The 21552-nt window shown below is 44.1% G+C and overlaps 1 protein-coding gene across 1 annotated transcript in view; it reads right to left on the minus strand.

Annotated features, from left to right (window-relative positions):
- GRK3 (G protein-coupled receptor kinase 3) overlaps positions 1–21552 on the minus strand; it is a gene marked incomplete at its 3' end in the record, with an annotated part of 69132 nt that overhangs the window by 37985 nt on the left and 9595 nt on the right. The window contains exon 2 of the mRNA XM_082007831.1: positions 14902–14978. Coding sequence (XP_081863957.1) covers positions 14902–14978 — 77 coding nt within the window. The remainder of the gene's footprint in view (positions 1–14901; positions 14979–21552) is intronic.

Below are 21552 nucleotides of genomic sequence, written 5' to 3' on the forward strand. Positions count from 1 at the left end.
TCTTAACATTGTTAGCAATGCAGACAGAGAAAAATTTGTGGGCATCCAGCACAGGCTGTACCTGGGAAGGGTAAGCTGAATGATGGAGCTCTTTTTATTTAATTGATAATCTCACGATTAACGAGAGGTTTTTTCCCACTTGTCCCATGAAAACAGGGGGAAAGGGTTGTCAACTCAGGCATTTTCTCTGTCAGAATGACAGTAAGGTCAGGCAGCAAAACGCATCCCTCCTTGCCCTGCCTAGACAGAGCGCTGCTCTTCGGCCTGCGATCGACGTCGGCTGGCTGGGAAGCGGCTGGAGGAGGCGAATCGCGGCCACGGTGCCAGGAAGACGGGAGGTCTGCAGGGAAACTTTATTTCCAGGGATGATTGATCGGAGGCTGATGGTTAGGGACAAGGAATGAAGAAGGATCTGGGGATTGTGAGAGACTCTTGCGGAGCCTGGAGGACAGAGACGTTAAGTAAAAATCTTTGGGGAAGCAAGGAACAAAAACAGACCGCAAAGTGATGGGAGCGGTTTTTAGTGACTTGTGATTACTTCACTGAAGATTTACAAAGGCAGAAAACAGAATCAGAATCCCCACTACCCAGTCGCAAGTACTGCTCAAAAGGCTCTAAAACTCCTAAGTATTAAGAAAAATGAAAGAGATTTTGTGGGTAAATTCGCCATTGAAGAAGTCCTATTCTCTGAGTTTTATCTTTTTTTGAATGATTAGCCTTAAACCATTAACTCTCTTACAGCACAACTGCAAATGCAAACATACTACTCCTCCCTTTTCCCGCGTTTTCAGCTTGCCTGACCATGCAATCCACATCCCCAGGTATCGGCATACCCGAAACCTTTCCATCGTCCTGAACTCAAACAAATCCAATTAGAGCTTAATATTCTCCATAGTGAAGTGTTTCTGTTTTGACCTCCTGTTCCATCAATGGATTCTGCACTTCCACTGCAGCATAAAGGAAATCTCTTCTTTTACTGATGTTCTCAGATTGAGTGAAAAATTATTAGCCAGAAACCGTAGCACTCAGATAATAGCAAAACTAACTGACAGATGCAGCATTAAGTGACAGTAGTTTTAAGAAGTTCAAGGAGAACTGACGAAAAGCACAATAAGCACAGTTAACTACACACAGAAAAATAAGCCCAAGAACAGAAAGCAGGAATTAAAAAAATGATAGCACTAAGTAACAGATAAAAGAAACCAGCAATTATTTATGAAATACAGATGCTGACAGCTTTTGCTTTAAAGATTTCTTCTCCTATACTATATAATTTCTGCAACAACCAGATCACTAGTTGCTAAGGGGGGGGGGGGGGAATTTTTTTTAAAGCTTTTTCTGGTAACACCAAAGCGATGGATGACATCAATAATACATACATGCGAGTGCGAGCCAGCATCTAGCTCCAAGCCTCTGCTTTCCCAGTCTCTGGACAATAACGTTTTCCCATTATCTTTTTATGGGCAGCCCTGTACAACTAAGTTTGCCAAATGCCATTAATTGCACTAACTCCAATTACCAAGACAAAATGTCTTTCAAGGAGGGATAAAGACGACCCTTGAGGTTTGTAGCTCAGTCTTAACTGGACACCCGCGACCAGGTACGGACGGGGAGGTGCGGAGAGCAGCCGAGCACCGGGGGCCGCGGGCTGGAAAGCCTGCGCCCGCTCGAGCGATTGGGCCATTCCCAGAGCTCAACCCCAACCGGGCAAGGTCCGTTCCGCCCCTGGATTAATAATGCCTGCTTCTTATTCCCTGAATTCAGCACTTCTTAGGGCCAGGCTCGGGCAGAGAACAGAAATGCAGCTGGAGACCAGCCTACGCACTTCTGCCAAACCTGGCCTGGCCACTGACACCACATTTACAAGCCGATTATGGCTTGTGCTATCTTATTACCCCAAGCAGCCTTGCACGCCACTTCGCACGTCCACACAAGGCTTCCACGCAGCCCACGCTGCCCTTCTCCCACCAAACGGCCGGCGGGTACCCATGGCTGGGTGCCTGTCCCCCACGCGCCCGCAGTTCTTCCCCGGCTATCCCGGGCTGGCACGTTTATCCATTTAACACTCCACCTCTGAAATTCTGAATTCATACCTCTGCCGTTGCCCTGGTTTGATGCAAGCCCAGCGCTTTGTAGCAGCCACCCTCGGCTCTGCCGCCAGACCGATGCCCGGGGGCCGTATCCACCCCGGCACAAGCTGGGCTCAACCTGAAGCCCCCCCAAAACAGCCTCTGGGTGTGGGACTGCACGGTGGTACTGAGACCCACAGCACCGGGCTCCGCTTCACCAGCACACAGCGCTTTTAAAAGCCACCTGGTTGTTAGCAGAGTCTTTTTTTAAAAAAGGAAATAAAACCTGCAATGTAGAACCCTTCTCTTACGGTTTCAATACAGAAATGCTGGCCTCCCCACTTGTAGGGATTAAAGCCGCCTTCTCATTTTACAGCTACTTGTAGTTTTCCTGCCCTGCTGTTAGTGTTACCAAAGCAGGACGCGTTGCCCCGTCCGTGGGTTCAGCAGCCGCGCTCAGCCAGGACGGCTCTGCCAACGCTCACCAAGGCTGCCAGCCAGGCAGCCAGTGGGGCGAGTGCTGGCTGCTGCCTTCTCCTGCCGTCTGAAGGTCACCTCTGCGTTCGTAACGCCGTATCCTGATCTTCACGAGAATGTCAATTAACTGAGAGCACAGAATAATAAAAAAAAATTAATGAGAAACTCCGTAATAAAACAAACCTTGGACAAAACTGCTTATCTAATTCTAACTGGAATTTTATTAGCATCTGATTCAAATATCCTTTTAACGGGAGTAAATAAAAATCTTATTAAAACAAACAGAAGTGACTAGGTAAGACAGCAGAGCTAAAAATAGACACATTTAAGCCCTGATATAAGTATTCACAATGTCACCGATTGAAAGGAAACTGCATCTATTTACAGCAGACCTGAACGTGGGCCAAAATGCTGATGTAGATTCTTTCTAGTAGGCAAAATAGCAGATTAGAAAACAAAAATATCAAGTTGTTTCCAAACCCTAACTAAACGTGCTGTGTATAAATACAGAATAGTGAAAAACAAATAAGCAGCGACATCTGCACCAGAATCAGTAAAGGCTCATTCTCCGTCGACTGCGGCTGACGGCTCCGACTCCCAGGCAGACAAAGCTCCAGCGCAAGCTTCCCCGAACCAGGCTGCTCGGGGATGCGCGCTGGCGCTCCGCAAGCCGAGCGACACCAGGGTTTTTCCTCCTTTCAGGCACTAAAACGTCTCTGTCCCAAGTCCCTCCACGACCGCTCCTGGTCTTTGTTATCTGGCTGCATTCGGACAACAGCATAGCGAAGTCGGAGGAGCGTAACCAGAGGGACATCTGGATGCCATTTATCACAGACGCCTCGTCCCCAGAAAAGCCTCTTGTGCAGAGCTGCCAAGGAAACTGCAGGACAGCATGCAGTAACAGCAAAACTCAGCTAGCACACCGCAGTGAAATTACTGCGTGTTTATGTTTAAAGCCAGCTGTTGGGTTTTTTAACCATCTGGAATGGCCCTCAGCTGGAGGCAACGCTGTGCTACCCCTCGGTGAAACGGTGCAGCTCCGCTGTGCAACACCCGTGAGCTCTTCTCCAGCACGGTCTGTAGCCTCTGTGCAACAGGAGCCAGGACCATAAACACAGGATCACGCTTGGCTTTTCTGCTGGAAAATTACCATTCTTCCCAATGTGCCTTTTCATTTTTTACCCCATTTTATTTGTCTCAAGTAATGTAATGAGCCCACCGTCGGTACCAATAGCAGATCTGGGTCTTCAACGCAAAACATTAGGGATAGAGGTCTATTATTAAACCATATAAAAACTGTAATTCAAACCAGCCCGCAGTTGTTACAGAATACCCAGTAAAGTTCAAAATCTTGTTCTGTGTGGTATACGCACTCAGTTGCCATAGCACAGGATAATTAAGGCCACCTAAAAGCTCCAGAATTGAGAGAACCACCAATTTCCTTGTTCAGGAACAAAGAGACTTGCTACTACCAGGGAAAACTCATCTGCGTAGGAATCACAGCTTTGGCTAGGTACAAAGCCACAAAAATCCTCACAGCCCAGAAGGCACCACAGATTTCAATACTTTTCCTTCCAATTATGAGCTATTTGTCCTTAACCTATTTTTCCTAATAGAGCCTAATGTACATTCACTTTTCATTTAAAAAAATACATCATAACAAATTAAAACATCTCTCTCTGCATAAAAAGCAGGGTAAAAGAACAAATAATATTTCACAAGACAGGACTTGCATACAATGGTGAGGAGTGCAGAGTAATTTCCCTATAACAGAATCAAACTGAGCTCAACATTAGTCTGCAAGTTGCCAGGTAGCTTGTTTAATGACATCTATAAATCATTATATGAAAATAAACTTTGGCTAAAAAGGTTCCAAGTGCCTTCAAAGGAAATCCTTATTTCCAGGCATATTTTCCATTAGCTTTTCGCCCAGTGAAATCACTAACACTTGTTAAAACTTGGTCAGCCATCTTCTCAAATGCTAGACCCGTGCATGCCTTAAACTCCTGCAGCAACAGGAGCTGTACCGCTCCTCCAGCGCACACATTTCAGACACGATGGAGGAGCGTTCCCAGATTCCGTGTCAAACCGCAATAGAGGCTTGCAAGGTAGAGGATCTTAAGCAGCTGATGTACTGACTTACTGAGAGCATTCAATTATTATTTTGCTTCACGCCCAGCGGAGCAGTTTGGAGCAGAACACTCGAGGGAGATTACAGCATGTGCATTTCCAACGAGAAGGCACCCGGTAAACACCCTTCCACGTCCTCCGACAGCAGCCAGGAGTTCAGCGCTTTCAAAGGGTACCAGCAGCTGTCAGGATGCCAAGCGGTGGCACACCAATTCAAACAATAAAGGGATTTCTAAGGAAAAGAAGAATGTGCTCTATTTTTAACACGCAGCTGTAAATCATTAAAAAAACCGTGATGATGTCTGTGCTTCACTCACTGCAATTGCCACTGGATCTTTGCCTCAAAAAAAAACCACCCCACCACGTATCATCTGAAGACCCTCATGAAATGTACCTCCGAATATCGAACATGCAACAAATCATTTTTTAAAGCCATGAAAAGAAAAGAATGGGCAAAACTTACACCTGAACCACATTTAGGACGTATCTTTCATACTCTGGTCTCCCTTCACACCCAGAATTCCAGTGGACTAAAGGAGACCTATACATACATTGAAAGTGGATTATCAAAGGCGTTCAACGTATCAGAGGTGAAAAAAAGGGTTGTACATAAGAAAAAGTAACTCTGAAAGACTGAGAACTAGTATCACTAAGCAAAGATATGTAAAAATATTCTAATTTTTAAAAGGACAGCTAAATACAGAATGGACGCATTTCATTTCAATCAATCAGTTATTGCAAAGAACGTGATTAAATTCCTTCACTAAAGCTCATCAAGAAATACACAGCACTTGAGGTTTTGTTCTTTTTTCACTTGTACATAGAAGAAACTCCTACCACATTTGCGAGTGGTATTAGCAGCTACTAGCAAGCTATTAGCAAGCTAAAAAGTATTAGCAGCTTAAAAACGTCATGCGTCATGACAGTTGGTTGTATCGGCTCTTTCCCCATGTCACAGTAACATTCAGTCGCTGTGAAGGATGTGACAGTTGTTATTGTCTTGATCAGTATTTTTCCATTACACAACTTTTTAGAATTACTTGCATAATGCAAGCCAATACCCCCTTATTATTGAAAAGCATGCTATTTCTTCTGACATGCTCTAAGCTATGAACCATTCACTATTATGAATTATTTAACACACAAAGTACACAGAGAGGCATATTTCCACTTCTTAAAAAGGGCCTATATCTGTGTGTGTTTTTTCTTGGGGGAGAGGGAAGTGATAGGATCATTTAATGAAGACATGGAGTAATTTCACAAGAGAAGGGTATTCTCAACTCTCTGATGCCAGTATTCACCCTAGCAAGTATCTTAACCACTGTAAAGAATCAAACTGTTCTGCAACAGCATCTAGGACTGTTGTACTGTGGTTAAAAACAAAACACAAACCCAGGAGCATCCAGTTAGTAAAGACACACAGCATTTAGTTAGGCAAAGAGGAGCAAAACCACCAGAACAACAGTGACAGAGCACAGATGATTCTCCTACATGAATTTTAAAGCCTTCCTCTGGTTCACTCTGTGCACTCTAAGAAGAAAGCTGCAGAGAGCTGGAGGTTCAGAAACAGATGGCTCTACTTCTCTTCAGATCTCCTCCTTCTAATCAAAGAACTTATTGACAGAACTATCTAGAAACATCAAGAAACTGGTTTGCATATTTCTGAACCTACCTACCCAAGCACTGCAGACATGCACACATTTGAGAGCAGAATGTTATAGAGGCACTGGCTGGACATAAAGCTGTCAGTGGAAAGAGGCCAGGACAGAGAGAAGCAACTACCCTATAAGGCTACTGCTCCGTAGTACAGAGTCTGAAGATTCGGAGTACATGTAATGATGGTGTACATTACTCACCTCCCGACAGCGCACCGAGTGACGTTCTGCAGCAAGAACCCTGCAAATCTGGACCCATTCCCCGGGGGGGTTGCAAGGTGTACTATGCATCGTTCTGTTATAGGACAGATATTGCTATAGAACAATAAAAGCATTTGAAAGGCTTATAGTAAATATCCACGTCTGTTCTCTGCTCTACAAATGAACTCATGAGATAATCGATTGCCAGAGCTCTCCAGCTTCTCTGCTCTGCGACTTTCTAACTGCTCTTGCTCTTAAAAGCGGTGCTTAAAGTTAGAAGACTTAACAGCTTCAGTAATTTAGATCCTACTTACTCTTCTGCTGGATTCTGAGCTTTTTTCCTGTTACTAATGAATTATCCCACTGAGATGAATGAGTAGCACTGGCAGGACCAGAGAATCTGCTTTATTAGCAGTACAGAGCTATGCAGGTAAATCTCATTAATGTTGTTATTATGCCACATTACAGACATGGAAAACTAATATTTAGCTATTTCACAGTGGTGTTCAGAGGCTTAATTAGTTTCAAGACGCATTGATAAAAACTCCACGGGAGTCCAACTGTTTCGGATTGACAGAAATTGCTGGGGGCGAGGAGGGGGAAAATCAAGATTGTACACCATCACTGTTTATACACAAGTAGGACATTCCATCAGAAATGGGCTAAGAAAGCTCAAGTGAGTATAAGCAGCTAGAAAACGCTATCTTTGGTATGGAAGTCACATTGCACTATATTAAGGATGGGCTTAAAACATTTGGCTCCCCATGCAGAGCGCCTGGGGCCGGCTGCCCTCTCCTCCTCCTCGGCTCCCCTCGCCGCACCTGCACGCGGCCAGATGCCATCTCCCCCTCACAATGGCAAAGCCGCTGCAAACGGCGCTGAAGGAGAGGCTGGAGACTCGCCGCTGCCGGAGAGCGTTGCTGAAGCCTCCGGTGTGCAGCTGCGGGATGGCTGAAGGAACCACTGAGGGCCCATCTGATCTGAAAGGAATGAGTTTACGTACACACTTCCTGGGGAAAAACAAACCAACCTACAAAGCGTACACAACAGAGTCACTTCAGGCTGTGTACGACCAGCTCGGGGTTTACCGTCTGGTGTGTATGTTTGCTGAAAACTTAAACGTGGAAACACCCAAGTGAAATTTCATTCAAAGAATTCATAATGTGTTATCTCCATGTGTATTATATCCATTAGCTATCATGCTCATTTTCTCTCCCACAGTACTACTTCTGGAGTTCAAAATTTTCAGTCTGCCTGGAATTCCTGATAATCTAACCCAAAAACTATATAATTACACTGCTCTGCTGAGATAAGGACTACTTTTCCCCATGACTTAAATCTTCCAAGAACTATACTGTATATAAATGCTCATATAGATCAGCATGTGTATATTATCCATTATGTGAAGTTCCAGATGACAGGACATATATTTTTCCTATTTTAAAGCTCAGACTTAATCTGCAAGTCCACTGGGAAATCACACAACTGAGTATCTTCAACTCCTCCACAAAGGCAGGCATGGGAGCATATCAGGCTGCATCCCAACAAAGAAATGCTCAATTATTTACGATCAGAAGAAAAAGCAAAATGAATACATACATTTTTTGTAGTGGCTTTGGATACTATTTGTCCCTGACACACAAGACAGACACCTCCTTAAAACTGCATGCAGGTAAAACGCACATAAAATCTACAGCAGGAAGCTTCGTCAACATCCCTCTCAATCACCTTCAACGTAATTCATGCAAGTTTATTTTACCACAAAATAAAGGTATGTCGAAAGAAATGCAGCTTCCAGTAACATTTAAATTATTATGTAAAAAGGGAATCTTAAGCCTGAATTAGTGAAAAAAAATTGCATTCAGCAAAATGGACTGAGTTTTGTAAGAAGGCTCCGAGTGCATGTTTTCTCTCTTTCACTGTCCACACCCCGGTTCGATACAAGTGGAGAATCACTGTAAGGGAACAGCTCCACCGTGAAATGTCTTACATTAATAGTTTCTGTTTCAGTTTACAGTCACACAGTTTCCGACATCTACTTGTGGTTTGGTTTTTGTGTTGTTTTTAACTGATCATACGAACCGTGCAAGGAAAACACGGGTTCAACAGATTCACAAAGGCCTCCTGCAGACTATCCACAATCCAGGTTTTAGTCTAAACTTGAATTGAAAATAACAAGTAACACGAGAAAGAAGATCGGTCTTCAAACAGTGTTTTAAATGTAATTTTTTGTTCATATTTGTACTTCCTAATTTTGATGGTGTCTACTTCTGTATGGTGGTTGTCTTCCCCCGGTCAGAAAAGGAACCCCAGAATAAAACCACTTGAACAACCAACCTGCCTTCTTGCTTTGACTGAAAACCCACCGAGCAAGTAACTATTGTCCTTATTATAGGGCTGCACATTATTTAACATCAATATACCAGAAAAGAGTAAAATTACCGGTGATACAAGCCTCATGAACGCTGTTAAGAAAGAAGTCTAAGGCTGTGACACTTTCAATTACTCGAGTCTTAGATCAGCAGCTAATGTATGCCCCTAGGTGACACTGGCTCTAAAAATACTCTCCGTTTTTAAAGACACGGGTTTCTGCGCAGCCCCTCCACCCTCTTCACCCCGGGAAGGATGGAGGATCTCGATCCACGCCCGCGGGGACTCGCACCCATCGGCTCCCCAGCCCGCCCGGACCAGCCCGCCGCTGCCGGACCACGGGTGAGGCAACGCTGCCCGCACGATTCCCGCTGCGCTCACACGTCCTTCCCGGATGCTGCAGGCAAGCCCGCAGCTTCACACTCACCACGAGCAGCTAGAAGTGGCTAGAAGCAAGATCTGCTCGTAATTCAAGTCGTCCGCTGCTCATTCAATAGCCAAAAACTCAGGGGCTTTTCTTTACCCCCAACCAAGTTTTATTGCTTTCTTTGTTATTTCCTCAGAGGACTATTTAATTAGTTCAGAATGCCAACGGCACATAGATGTTACGCTGAAATTAAACAATAGCTTAAATAACACTCTAGGCAGGTACTTTTCCCAGCCTGTTATTTTTAGGTATCTTGGGGAACGCAGGGCGCTGTGCTACCATACTGGCAACAGAAAGAGGAAGAGCAAGAATGTTTTTCTCAACAGATTTTAACTCAAGATCCATTTAATGATTAGCATCAAAATTCTGAAATAATGAAATATGATGGGTCCATAACTAGAGAAACAAGGAGCAGAAAGCATGACTCATTGGCCTAAAAAAAAAAAAAACCACAACAGAACTCTTTAGCTGTTCTCACCCTAGTTTGTTTTGGGGTTTTTTTCCAACAGAAAGTTGTCACTGACAAAGCTGGAAGAAAGAGCAGCCAGAACGGCCAGGAGCATGTTTCCCTCTAACTGCAGAGGGCAGGCAGAAAAGTCCCTCCCCAGAGTCATACGTTGTGCAGAAGAAACTACAAAATAGACCAATCTGCTCTGGAATCTCAGCTAAAAAGCTACCAGAATATACATTAGCTATACTTAGCTGTAGTAGCATCAAGGGAGCAGATAAGAAGTGCGAGAGCCCCTCCCAAGACATGCGTGTGTAGGAAGAAGCACTGATACAGATGGCAAAATGCTCACCCTGGCTGGGAAGATCTCCAACTTGGAGCCTGCTGATAGAAGAGGATATAAGAGACAGCTAAATGAATCACCCCAGAAAGATCATTCCTCACAATACAAAAGTGGATGGTAAATAGGGGGAAAAAAACGTTTGTAACTTGTTACGTCAACTACAAGGTTTTTTTAATTGGTCCTTTTTACAAGTGTTACAGTTCAAGAAAATAAAACAGAAATTAGGTCCAGCTTCAGGGGGGAAAAAAATGCAAGATACTTACTAGGCAAGGTGAAAAGTTTATATTGCAGTATGACCAGCTGCTGAAACAGCTAAAACATGTTCTGTTCTCATCTCTCCCAAAGACCCAAACCCAACGGCTCTGTGTAACAGATGGGAAACTGAGAAGGGTGTAGACAAGCCACCACGTCCCACCAGCTTCCCAGCAGTCACCAGAGAACCCCGAGGCCAAACCTAAGCCAGGACCTGAAGTGGTAGGATGCTTTACCGTCACGTCCCAGAATCCCCAAGCCAACGTTATTCACTGCCTACCAGGTCGATGCAATTTGCCAGAAAGGCCGGTGTCAGACGTTAAGAGTTGCTGAACTGTAACTGGCAACGAGTTTGCTCCGAAGCATTTAACTTTAATAACCACGATAATCCTGTTCTAAAGCAACATTATGACCTAATTCACTCTCTTTAACGCTCGGCAGTTACACTCGCTGCAGCAGACCCCGATCCGCCCAGCAGCTACGCACATTACAGCTCGTATCAAAACTGCCCTCTGAAAGTTGCGCGTTCACATGCGTGCCCGCCCCGCAGTGCAAGGGAGCACGAGAAGAACGCCGCGTGCATTTTAACACAGTCGTGAAGCTGAGTAGATTCCACATGTAAGTTACAGATATTGGGATACCAGCAACTGGCTTCTTTTTCTAAAGCAAACACATAATCTGGTGTTGTAGCAAACAGGATGTGGTAAAAAAAAAACTAGCTAAAGGTGGTTACGCACTCCGCTTCAAGACATGCTGTACTTCCCCATGAAGCTTCTGCTGTGAAGGAAGCAGCTTCTGCAGGAACAGCCGGCTGCTGGGCTATTAAAGAGCTGCCAGAGCATTCTTCTGGGTGGCTCTAATCTTCACGTCCTCTGACTCATTAGGCGATTCTTGGAGAGTTCAAGATCATTCTGGAGCATCACTCCTGCAAACAGTCATGCCATCTTCAAGAGATGAGAGCAAGCCATCTGCCCTCATAAAGAAAAAGATGTGAATAGAGGACAGACACTTGTTTATGCACATTTTATGAAGCCTCCAGGCCATTTTCAGCCCCGGAAGGGCTGCTGCCACACGGCGCACTGATGGAGTTTCCTGCTCTTCTTTTGATCCTAAAGGCAGAGCGAAGGTTTGGGTTTCCAAGCCCAAGCTGCCTGTGCGATTCTCTGCAGTTGCACACCTGGGGAAAGGAGGGAATTCGGGCCAGTCTTTGCAAGGACCTGAAAAGCAGCGATCCTAAAAGGATTTAAGGGCTCATTAAGGATAAGCACTGGCAGCTGATAAGACCAGCACCATAATTAGACATACTCATAGGAAAACGTCCAACAGGAACGACTCCATATACGACATCAGAAAGACTTGTATCAGACAACTGATCAAAGCCCTGGATTTTACATCTGAAAGAAGGATAATAAAGAACAGAAAAAACAATGACCTGAAGCTGTAAGAAAGAATTGTGGTCTGGAAAAAAAAAAAACAAACAACTTAACAGTCCTCATCTACATTGCTTGCCAAAGGAAAAAATAGGTAGCTTGATGAAGTTTCCTAATTAGCATATAGGGAGAAAGCACTGTATACTAGACGGCACTTCAACAGAGAAAATAAAGGCATAGGAAGAGCCAGCAGCAAGGGGATGAACCAGCAGCATTACGGCTCCCGACCAGAGACTCGTTTGACTCGGGCTGATTGAAGCTCCTCCGAGCAGGAGCTGCCTCCCACGGGGCGTCCGCCCCGGACCTGCACACGCAGGTCCGGCCTCAGCTGCGGTCTCCCCACATCCCCACCATACAAAGAGATAACAAGAAGAGTAAAAAAGGTGATTAGACTTTTAACTACCTCACCATATTTATTTTCACAGCCTTTTGCATAATGCTTGCCTAAAATTGAAGGTACTTTACCACAAGCAATTATGCTAATGTCTGGAAACAGAACTAATTTAATGGCAAAGAACAAGCTAGAAAACGCAATAAAATTTAAATGAACAACCACGGTAAGGAAATACAGTATTTCCCGGTGCAATGCAAAGTCTTCTGTTAAAAACAGTCATGTTTATCTTTGATCTTTTTTTTCTTCCTTTCTAAATCCTTCTTCAGAAGAAACCAGCTTTGGAAGTAACCGAAACTCCAGCGAAGTGGTCACAGAAGACCTCCTCATTTCCAGGTAACAGAGGGCAAGTACTGCAATGACTGTACCAAGGGGAGCGGAGGAAAAAACCTCTCTGCGCATCTGTGAACGATGCATCTCAAGATCTGGGGGACAAACGAGTATGTTAATGAAACTCTGGGCTCTAAAATTCCAGGTTCGATGGCTACCACCACGGGGAAAAAAGAAAGATAAAATCCTTCCAAGGTTACAGTTACCTAACTGTAATTGCTGTAACTTAACAAAATATTCTTCGCTGTTCTTTGGAACCAACTATTAATGAAAAGTATTCAATTACATAAATAGAAAGTTCCATTACATATAAGCTGTTCTTTTTGACTACTTTTTTTTTTTTAAAGGGGGGGAAAAATAAAAAGACTTCTCTATTTCATTGCCACCAAACAGAATCAAACAGATAAAGTCAGCCTGTGTTTGGTTGCTTAAAATTACAGTTATTTGCCATGCCATAGCAAAATACTAGTGATGCAGCACAGACGTCTAAACTGAAGCACATACTGAGAGATGTCAGGACAAGCAAATGAGGTATCTATGCATTTACAGTGTAACATTTTTGGCCAGAATAAAAAGTCATAGTTTTTATGCACGGAGATACAGACTACACTTCAATAACTGTAACAAATGGAAAGCTCCGTGAGACTTCTGTGAACACATACTTCAGACTGGCGTTTCCACAGTCCTCCTTGTAAAAAGCTACGAAACCCACTAATGACAATCTGGGATACTACACAAGAATACTATTTCTTTTAATCTGGCAATACTTAAAACTCTCACTCCAGAATGTTCTCATACCTACTGAGCTGCACATTTCCAGGCAACCAGGAAGGCTGGGCATTTCTGCTCCAGCCAGGAAGGGAGACCAGCTAAAGCTCAACCAGCCCAAAGATGCCCCCATTGGCACCACCTTCCCCAGAAACACGGCGCTTTGTTCTTGGGTGTTTGCTTCCACTGTTAATACAGTCTGGGTGCATTTTAGACAGGAATAGACCCACTGAGTTCCTTGAGTCTTCCCAGCCTGTTTTATGGTTTTGTCCCCATTTTGCAAGACAAGAGCAGCTATGCTATCCTAGCAGACGTATGCCAACCCGCTCCTCAAATCTACTAGACAAAGATTTTACAAGCCCCTCATGAAACCCATTCCCCTGGTTTACTACCTACCCTACTACTAAAATGTTTGTATTCGTATCCAGATTATTTTTCAATTCACATGTTAAGCCTCTGGAAAATTGACTAACCTCATCATTTCTGCAACAACTCTTCTCTTTTTGAAGATTGTTCAGCCTCACTTCTCTCTTTCACAGCCTACATAACAGCCTATTTCAATACTTCCTCGTAGGTCGTGTTTAGCAGACTGCTAAGTAAGGTCTGCTGATTCCCACTGCTCTTTCCTGGACTCCTTCCAGAAGGTCCATGTATATTTTGCAGTCCAGTGCCAGGATGGACACAATATTCTGTCAAAAGAGGATTACTTCACATGTCTCACTGGCTACGACCCTGATTGCGGTCTAGCTGAGACAACACAACTTACGGCTCACTCTAACAGCCCAGTCAATTAAAAACATCTACCTGATCAGTGTTTCTACACCCTGTATTTCTGTAATTCCTCCAGCACAGGTGTAGAGGACACCGCTTGTTTTGACTGGGAAGCACTGCATTTTTTTCCCCTCCTCTAGTTATGGAGATCTTTTGTAATTCCGTCCTTGTCCTCGGTGTGGTTACAGTCTTTCTCAGCACACAAGCAGGATGCAGAGGTTCTTCATCCCAGCATCCACGCTGTTAACTAAAATGCTGCATACTAACTGATCTCTTTGCAAACTCCCTGGATACATCCTTCCATGCTCACAGGGAAGCACCGATAACTGTTCCTCAAGTCGATTTTCCCAACAGTTTCCCCCCCCGCACAGAGCAGTTTCACCCAGGCCACATCTCCCTGGGTGGCTAGCAAAGAACATGTTGTCAGGCAGTCAAGACAACACGTATGGTATCTCTTCTACTACCGCTCCCTGTATCAACAAGGCTTATTACCCCTGCAGAGACAAAAAAAAAGTTTAACTGATGTGACACATTATATTGTTGACAAGCCCATACCAAGTAATACAATTTTCTCCTCTATGTTTCCAAATAATTTAATTATTTTTCCAGTAGTTTTCCAGAACATGCAGTTAAGTTGACAGATTGCCTTGCTTCATCTTCTTCCCTTTCACAACATTTCATTTTATTGAAGACCTTTGTTTTACTAAGTCCTGTACATATTCCAGTGTTCTTCAGACCATCTACAACACTGATTTTTCAGCAGTCATTACACAGAAGTGGCAGGCCAGCCAATCTTAAAAATATTTACATGAGTAACATTTTACTGAAACATGACTTACCAATTTTTTGATGAAAGATCTTGTCAAAGGTTAATTCACCCCTCTCCTCAAGGTATTTCTGCATAACACTGCGGATACTGAAAGAAAAAAAAGGAAAAAAAAAAAAAAGAAAGAAAAAAAAAGAGTTACTTGAAACTGCTTCTTTCAAACCAGATCTTTAACATACTTTGGAGAAAAGATCACTAAAATGCAGCATCAATGTGAAAGACTCATGCAGAATGAGATACCACTGCCCATCTCCTGCGTCAACTCACAGCACCACAAGCACTCTGCTGCTCTATCTGAAGACCACGAGAGCTCAGCGGACTACAGCCATTAATGTCAACAGGCCTGCAGTCATGTCACAGACACAGAGGGATGGCTGAATTCACAGAAATCAACATCGCAGATTCTTTTATGAAAAATCAATCTTTGTCTATGCATACCTTCCCTGATATCACCTTACTAGACTGAAATTAGCCTTGCAGTCTCAGTACTGTGATTCTTTGAGAGGTTTTCTGAGTTTGAGGTACACAAGAAATACCACTTTTCCCCACTGTAAACATTAATACTATCCAGTGTAGAATATGAGTAATATTAGTACTTATTCAGTGTAGGAGAGACATAGCTTTTACATTTCAATCTTAACATATCAATAGCCTACACCACACAGCTTGATGTTGCTAGAATTCCCTTTCAAGAATCTATACTTATCTAATAAGGTTTGAAAATACCACGACTGAGCATAAAGTGGGGAGGACAAAAAAAAAAAAAAAAGCCATCGGTGATTGCACTTAGCTCCCTTCACCGTACGCCACTGCAGAAGCAAGAGCACAACAGTTTAAAGGAGAGCTCCCAGGCTTTCCCTGGGTTTGCCCAGCAGGGTTCGGGTTGAACGGAAGGGCAGTACGGGGCTGCCGCCGGCAGCTGGAGCACCCAAAACCGGGTGTTTTTCCTCAGAAACAGAGACTGCAGGCAATAGCAGGTGGAGCCCTGGCCCGGCCTCGCCTTGGGTGAGCTGAGCCCTGGGTCACAGCACTTCCCAGGGGACGTTCCGGTCACCGCTTCGTTTTTTTATTCTTGCATCAGGTTTTAGCTTGCACCACATAAAATACATGTGCAAGTCAGTCCAAGCTGCATCAGGCTGTTACCGCTGCCACTGCCATATATCGTTTAGAAAACAAGCCAACATAAGCTCCATTAGGCCCCTAGCTTGGCTGCACTGCACTTAACATCTACTTTGCCTAATTTATAATGTCACAATCACTCATTTAAACCACATTAACAAAGATTTCTTTTATTTGTCAAGTAACCTCAATATTCATTTTAATATAATGCCTATAAAAATTTCATACGGGCAACAATACAAGTACATAAATTTTAAAATAAATGTAGCGCAGCAGTACTGTTGTGCTTTGGTAAAACAACTGTATTGTCATAGTATTAAGTCAAAACTCCACTTGACTTTTTCTGTTTCCAATTTTTAAATTGATGTTTTCATACACACTATTTGTTTTTATAAAAATAACCACAAAGACGCTGTACGAAGCACTCATGCCCTAAACAAGACTGTTAAATATCACTCACGTTTCTGCAGAAGTAAGACTGAGCACCTAATCCTTGCAAGATGTGGACTCTGAACTACTTCGTGTCAGGAAAAAACTGAACAGGTTAGTCCTCACGGACAAATTTTAGCATTTTCTGGAGAAAAACTAGATTTCTGTGGTTATTTCTCATCCATTTTTTCTCTAGAGCCTCTTCATTAACACGTCCTTGTGCAGTTTTGGGTCACCGCGAGGAGCAGAGCCCTGCCTGGAGAAGCTGCAGACCTCCCAGACAGACCTGCCACGGGCTGGGACCGTCCCATCGCATGCGTGTACAAGGACCCCATCACCAGAGCTTCTGAAAAACCTCACAAATATTAACAAACATCTTCCGTCATCTTTCAGGGAGGGAACTGTTTGCACTCCTCCTCGAACGAAGACCTGAGGCACGAAGTCTGAACGACTTGACCAGAAAAAGACTGTAATAAAAGCCAAGAAATTAGCTCAAAGGCCCTAAACCCCAATCTGGGAAATTATTCTATTAATAGTTTTTATGTGCATCTCAAGGCCCCACACGGAACACAGATCTACGAACACTGTGATCCAAAGCGAGAACTCCAGAGGCCAACCACCACTTCAAGTTAAACAAGAATCGGGAGGGCTAAACGTTGTTAATCAGGTTTAGGATTATAAATTATTCAGTGACGAACTTGCTAGTCTTTTTATTTGTTCCTTAAAAACTAGGTCTCTGTGTATTTTAGCAGCCTCAACACAACCCTGATTTCAAACGAAGAGGAAGCAGTAAACAGGGACCTCGTTCTGTACTCGGGGAAAAGCAAGGTAGTAAAATAAAATGTATCACATAATTGGCAGAATTGCAAAATTTGGCTGCCTGTTCTGCGGGTAGACTTTCAAACATATACATCCTAGCTGAACACGGTGACCGTAAAACTTAATTCTTCTCTTGAATCCATACAGCGTCAGCACAGCCACGGCAAAACACCTCCAGCCGAACCGACCCCGCCGGTGAGCGCGCGCGGGGAGAGCCACAGCCTGCGCCGGCAGGCCCGGGCCGCGGCCAGAGGCCCGCGGCAGCCCTCCGCCCAGGAGGGTCGAGGAGAGCCCTGCCCGCCCGTGGGCTCCTTCCCTCTGCGTCCCTCTCCTCCCGGCCAGACCTTCCCCTTGTCTCTCGGCGCTCGCAGGAGGGCCCGCTTGTACGCCAGCGTGGCGTGCGCTTCCAAAGACCACCAGCTCCCCCCTCCTCGGCCGCCGGGCTGACCCGAGCCCGTCGGCGCCTGTGCTCGGAGCGCTCCTCGGCAGCGTCCCGTTCCCACTGACTGCTAGACCATCAGTAACATAATAAGCCTTTTTAATAATAATGACACCACGAAAGCCTCCCTCCGCTCTAGCGAGTGCACTGCAAGAAATTACATAAGCATATCTTAGTCTAGACAATGGGAGAAGATAATGAAAAATTTAACGTATGACTGAAGTGTCCAGGAAAACACGCGGGTTGTGTAACGAACAAATCTCTCCAGCACTTCTGCTCCTCTCCCTTGACATCTCGTGCTTCTGGTCTGATGGATAACGTGTCAAAGGAACAAAATGTTTTTGCAGCTACAGAACCTGAACAAATCTGTAAAACGATCACAGGGAGTCCACGCTGCATTCCAGCTTCTAAACAACAGACTTCCACCCCTTCAAAATCATTTCTCCCATACGAATAAATAGGAACGAATTACACGCAGTGGATTATGACTACCCAGAATAATCACCACCTAATTCTCAGACGGAAGTTAAGGGTAAAAAGACGCCCGAGTTCAAAGGAAGCGAGGCAGAATCCATATATCCTTCAGAAGGATGGAAAATTTTAAAATGGAGCCTGGCACATTCCACAAACAGGAAGGAAGGTTCCCTCTCTGCTGTTGTATATTGAACCATTAGTTGCCCTACACGTAAACGATCTGGGATTAAAAGCTGCATTTCACAGAAAAGCAGCCATTTCTGAAAAGCTTTCCATATCCAAATACGCTTTCAGCGCAAACAATGCACTAATGCGAGAAGTGGACTTCTTGCATAAGTTCATCTCCATTCACAGCAGGATCTACCTTAATAGCAACCCTCAAAGTAAGCAGAAACAAAAGCTGGGTAAAATGAAATCCAGGGAGACTTCAGGAGCAAAAGCATATTTGACTGTACTGTAGCAAAACCTTTTGTCCATATATATTTTATTTCAGAAAGGAAGAAAATAGCACACAACAAAAATTTCAGAAACGCTCAGTTTGCTGTCCACATACCACAAGTCAACTGAAATAACAGGACAAGTATATTTAGGGGAAATCAAAAGCCAGGCTTAAAATCTGGTGAGAAATACAACTTGGACCCTGGATACCTCTTTGTTGCTTTAAGCAGGACCAGATTTCAGCGGGTACCCGGGAGCACGGCGCAGCCCTTTGCCCGCTGAGCAGGCAGGCACGGGAGCTGCCCCGGCCCCAGGCCCGCTATGGAAAGGGTAAAGCACGATGCGCTGGTTTGCATACGTATACATACTCTTACTATTGGAACTAGATCAAGAAGCTACTTACTACTGGCCTTCTCACTACTGTATCTTAAAGGAGCTTTTAATTATTTATCATAAAAGCACATTATTTTTTCTTAGAAATCACTGAGAGCTCAGATTTCTGGGATATTATCTATTGTACAGATGCACACATGCACACCACAGCTTGAAAAAAAACTGTTTGGCCTTACTGCAAGCCTTAAAGAATCATACCTACATTAAGAATGCGCAGTTACACTCACTAATGTATTCGCCTATAAGCTGAAACAGAAAAAGGAGAACAGAAAAACAAAACAAGAATGAAATGGCAGCTTTACAGAAACTGGCCCGAGGAGAGCAGAGTTCATTATTTAACTCTGCCAACATTTCCTTTATCGTCTTGGGCAAGTCATAAACATTATCTGCCTCAGATTCCCAGACTGTCAAATAAAGATGTATTTCTTTTTTTCCTCCTCTTTGTCATCAGGGCAGGTATCATCCTTCTGCCACCCAGCACACTAAGCTCCTGACGGCTCCTGGCAAAATTACTCCAAAAATTACTCAAACGCTAATAATTATTTCAAGAAAACAAGAGATATTTGGCAACTAAATTACCACTGCCTTTGACTGCCAACCTTTGCACTGCTCCTCGCCGCCTTCCCGCTATCTGCACTTCGAGCATCCTGTTTCCACACTGGACAGTCACCTTCCTTTATTCTTGCCCGCTTTCTCCTCTTCCTTCTTGTTATCGCTCCCTGTTTCCCTTTTTCAAATCTCTTTCTCATCCTGTTCTCGCCTTGCTTTCCGCGCCGTATTTATCACAGCCCCTCATCCCATCCTGCTTTCATCTCTTTCTTCTTTGCCTTCTCATTCTGCACAAACCCGCAGACGCAGGGAAGTCTCACAAAGCCAACAAAGACCTCCGCTTGCCTGCAGTCAGAAAATACCTAAGCCTGCTTAGACCCAATTTCAAATGAGAAGAAAATACGAAAGTCTGAAGTATAATACTACCGATGCGTCATTAGTAATACAGTTTCTCCTTAAAAGTATTTTTACTAAGGTTTTGCAGAGTAGGAAAGAAAACAAGTCGCATAACGGAAGACGACAGGGAGAAGGAAAGAAACATCTCAACATAGAGTAAATCTGGGTGGCTGATTACTAACGATGCTATTATTTTCTTGTAGTATGTTCATCACTGGCATGAAGTACCTCTCCAGCTGAACAGAAAACTCCCCTTGAACGAGACTGCAAACTGCAATGAGTCCCTGGATCACAGCCCCAGGTCAGCTTAATGCTCCGCTCCGGGGGTGAAAGCAACGGGCAGACACCTGATGCAACCAATAAAAAAGAATTAGCTTCCCTCCTGTAAAAGAGGTAAAAAATAGCGAACATCGCACAAACCATTCAACGCGTGTCATTTTGCTTCCTCCCAGACTTCTACCCAGTTCAAAGTTCAGCGGAAGTTAATACTTCTCCGAATGATTTTGTTCTCAGATGCTGTAAAAGGTATTTTACACATTGCAACTTTTGTTCGAGCAGTTACCGGGGCAAAGTAAATTCCCAGCATATAAAGCCAGAAAGGACCATCAGACCATCTAATCTGATGTATTTATCTATTACTTGTAAAATTCCATATTTGAGGGGGAACCAAATCCTTCAAAGACTGTGAAAAAACATTTCTGGACAACAATGAAATAACATGGAGTAAAAGGTGTTCCTTTTATTCTTTTACTTTTGAGCATCCTGTAATATTACCAGAATACCCCCGACAGCAATGCAATATCCAACTGACTTCATTATTTAATAGAGAAACAAAAGTGATCATAGGTGCTACATTAATTAGCGCAGATGCTCGTTCTACTCTTAGTCTCACCAGCTGACAGACAGAGCAGCGACCAGTGAAACCAGGCAGCTCCGTTTTCCTCCAGAAGCCAGCACATCCACACAGGTGCCCAGGCAGCCCAGCCGGGCGCGTACCCCGGCGCGAGCAGCGGCGCCTGCGGAGCACACCCCGGTTACCCTTGCGCTGGCTGTCACGCAGGACCAGAACGGGGCTCAGCCATGTTCTATCCCACGCTCACCCCTTTCTACTCCACTTTCTGCATTTGTGCACCCTGTGAAGTTTATGCTAAGCCCCCACTGCCAAGTCATCTCACTGCAGTGAACTAATGCTCTTACAATTGTCAAGGATGATTAATAGCATATTCTACCCAAGAACCCTGTTTGGATGGAAGGGATTACAGCTCAGCAATGCTCTCCCACAACCCCCCTCTGGTGCGTGCATCTCATCCAGGAGACGAAGCGGCTTCACTTATGCAAATTTTATTAATGGCGAAAGTTTATAACAAGGGAGCCAAAAGCAATAGCTGTGTGTAGCGACGATTTCAAAATACGCACCATCCTCAGGTTTCTTGAGGATCATCTGCATTATCATGGCTGAAATCTGAAACTAATAGAAAAGCTTCTAAGCACATGAATTTTTCAGGAATAATTACACCAAATTGTAATGTCAAGGACTTGCCCTTCCACCGGAACGCTGCTACTGAGAAATTACAAGAAAGGGAAATCGGAGCAAAATCACATCTCCTT

The sequence above is a fragment of the Phaethon aethereus genome (genome assembly GCF_964289735.1).
Source record: "Phaethon aethereus genome assembly, chromosome: 17".
Classification (NCBI taxonomy): domain Eukaryota; kingdom Metazoa; phylum Chordata; class Aves; order Phaethontiformes; family Phaethontidae; genus Phaethon; species Phaethon aethereus.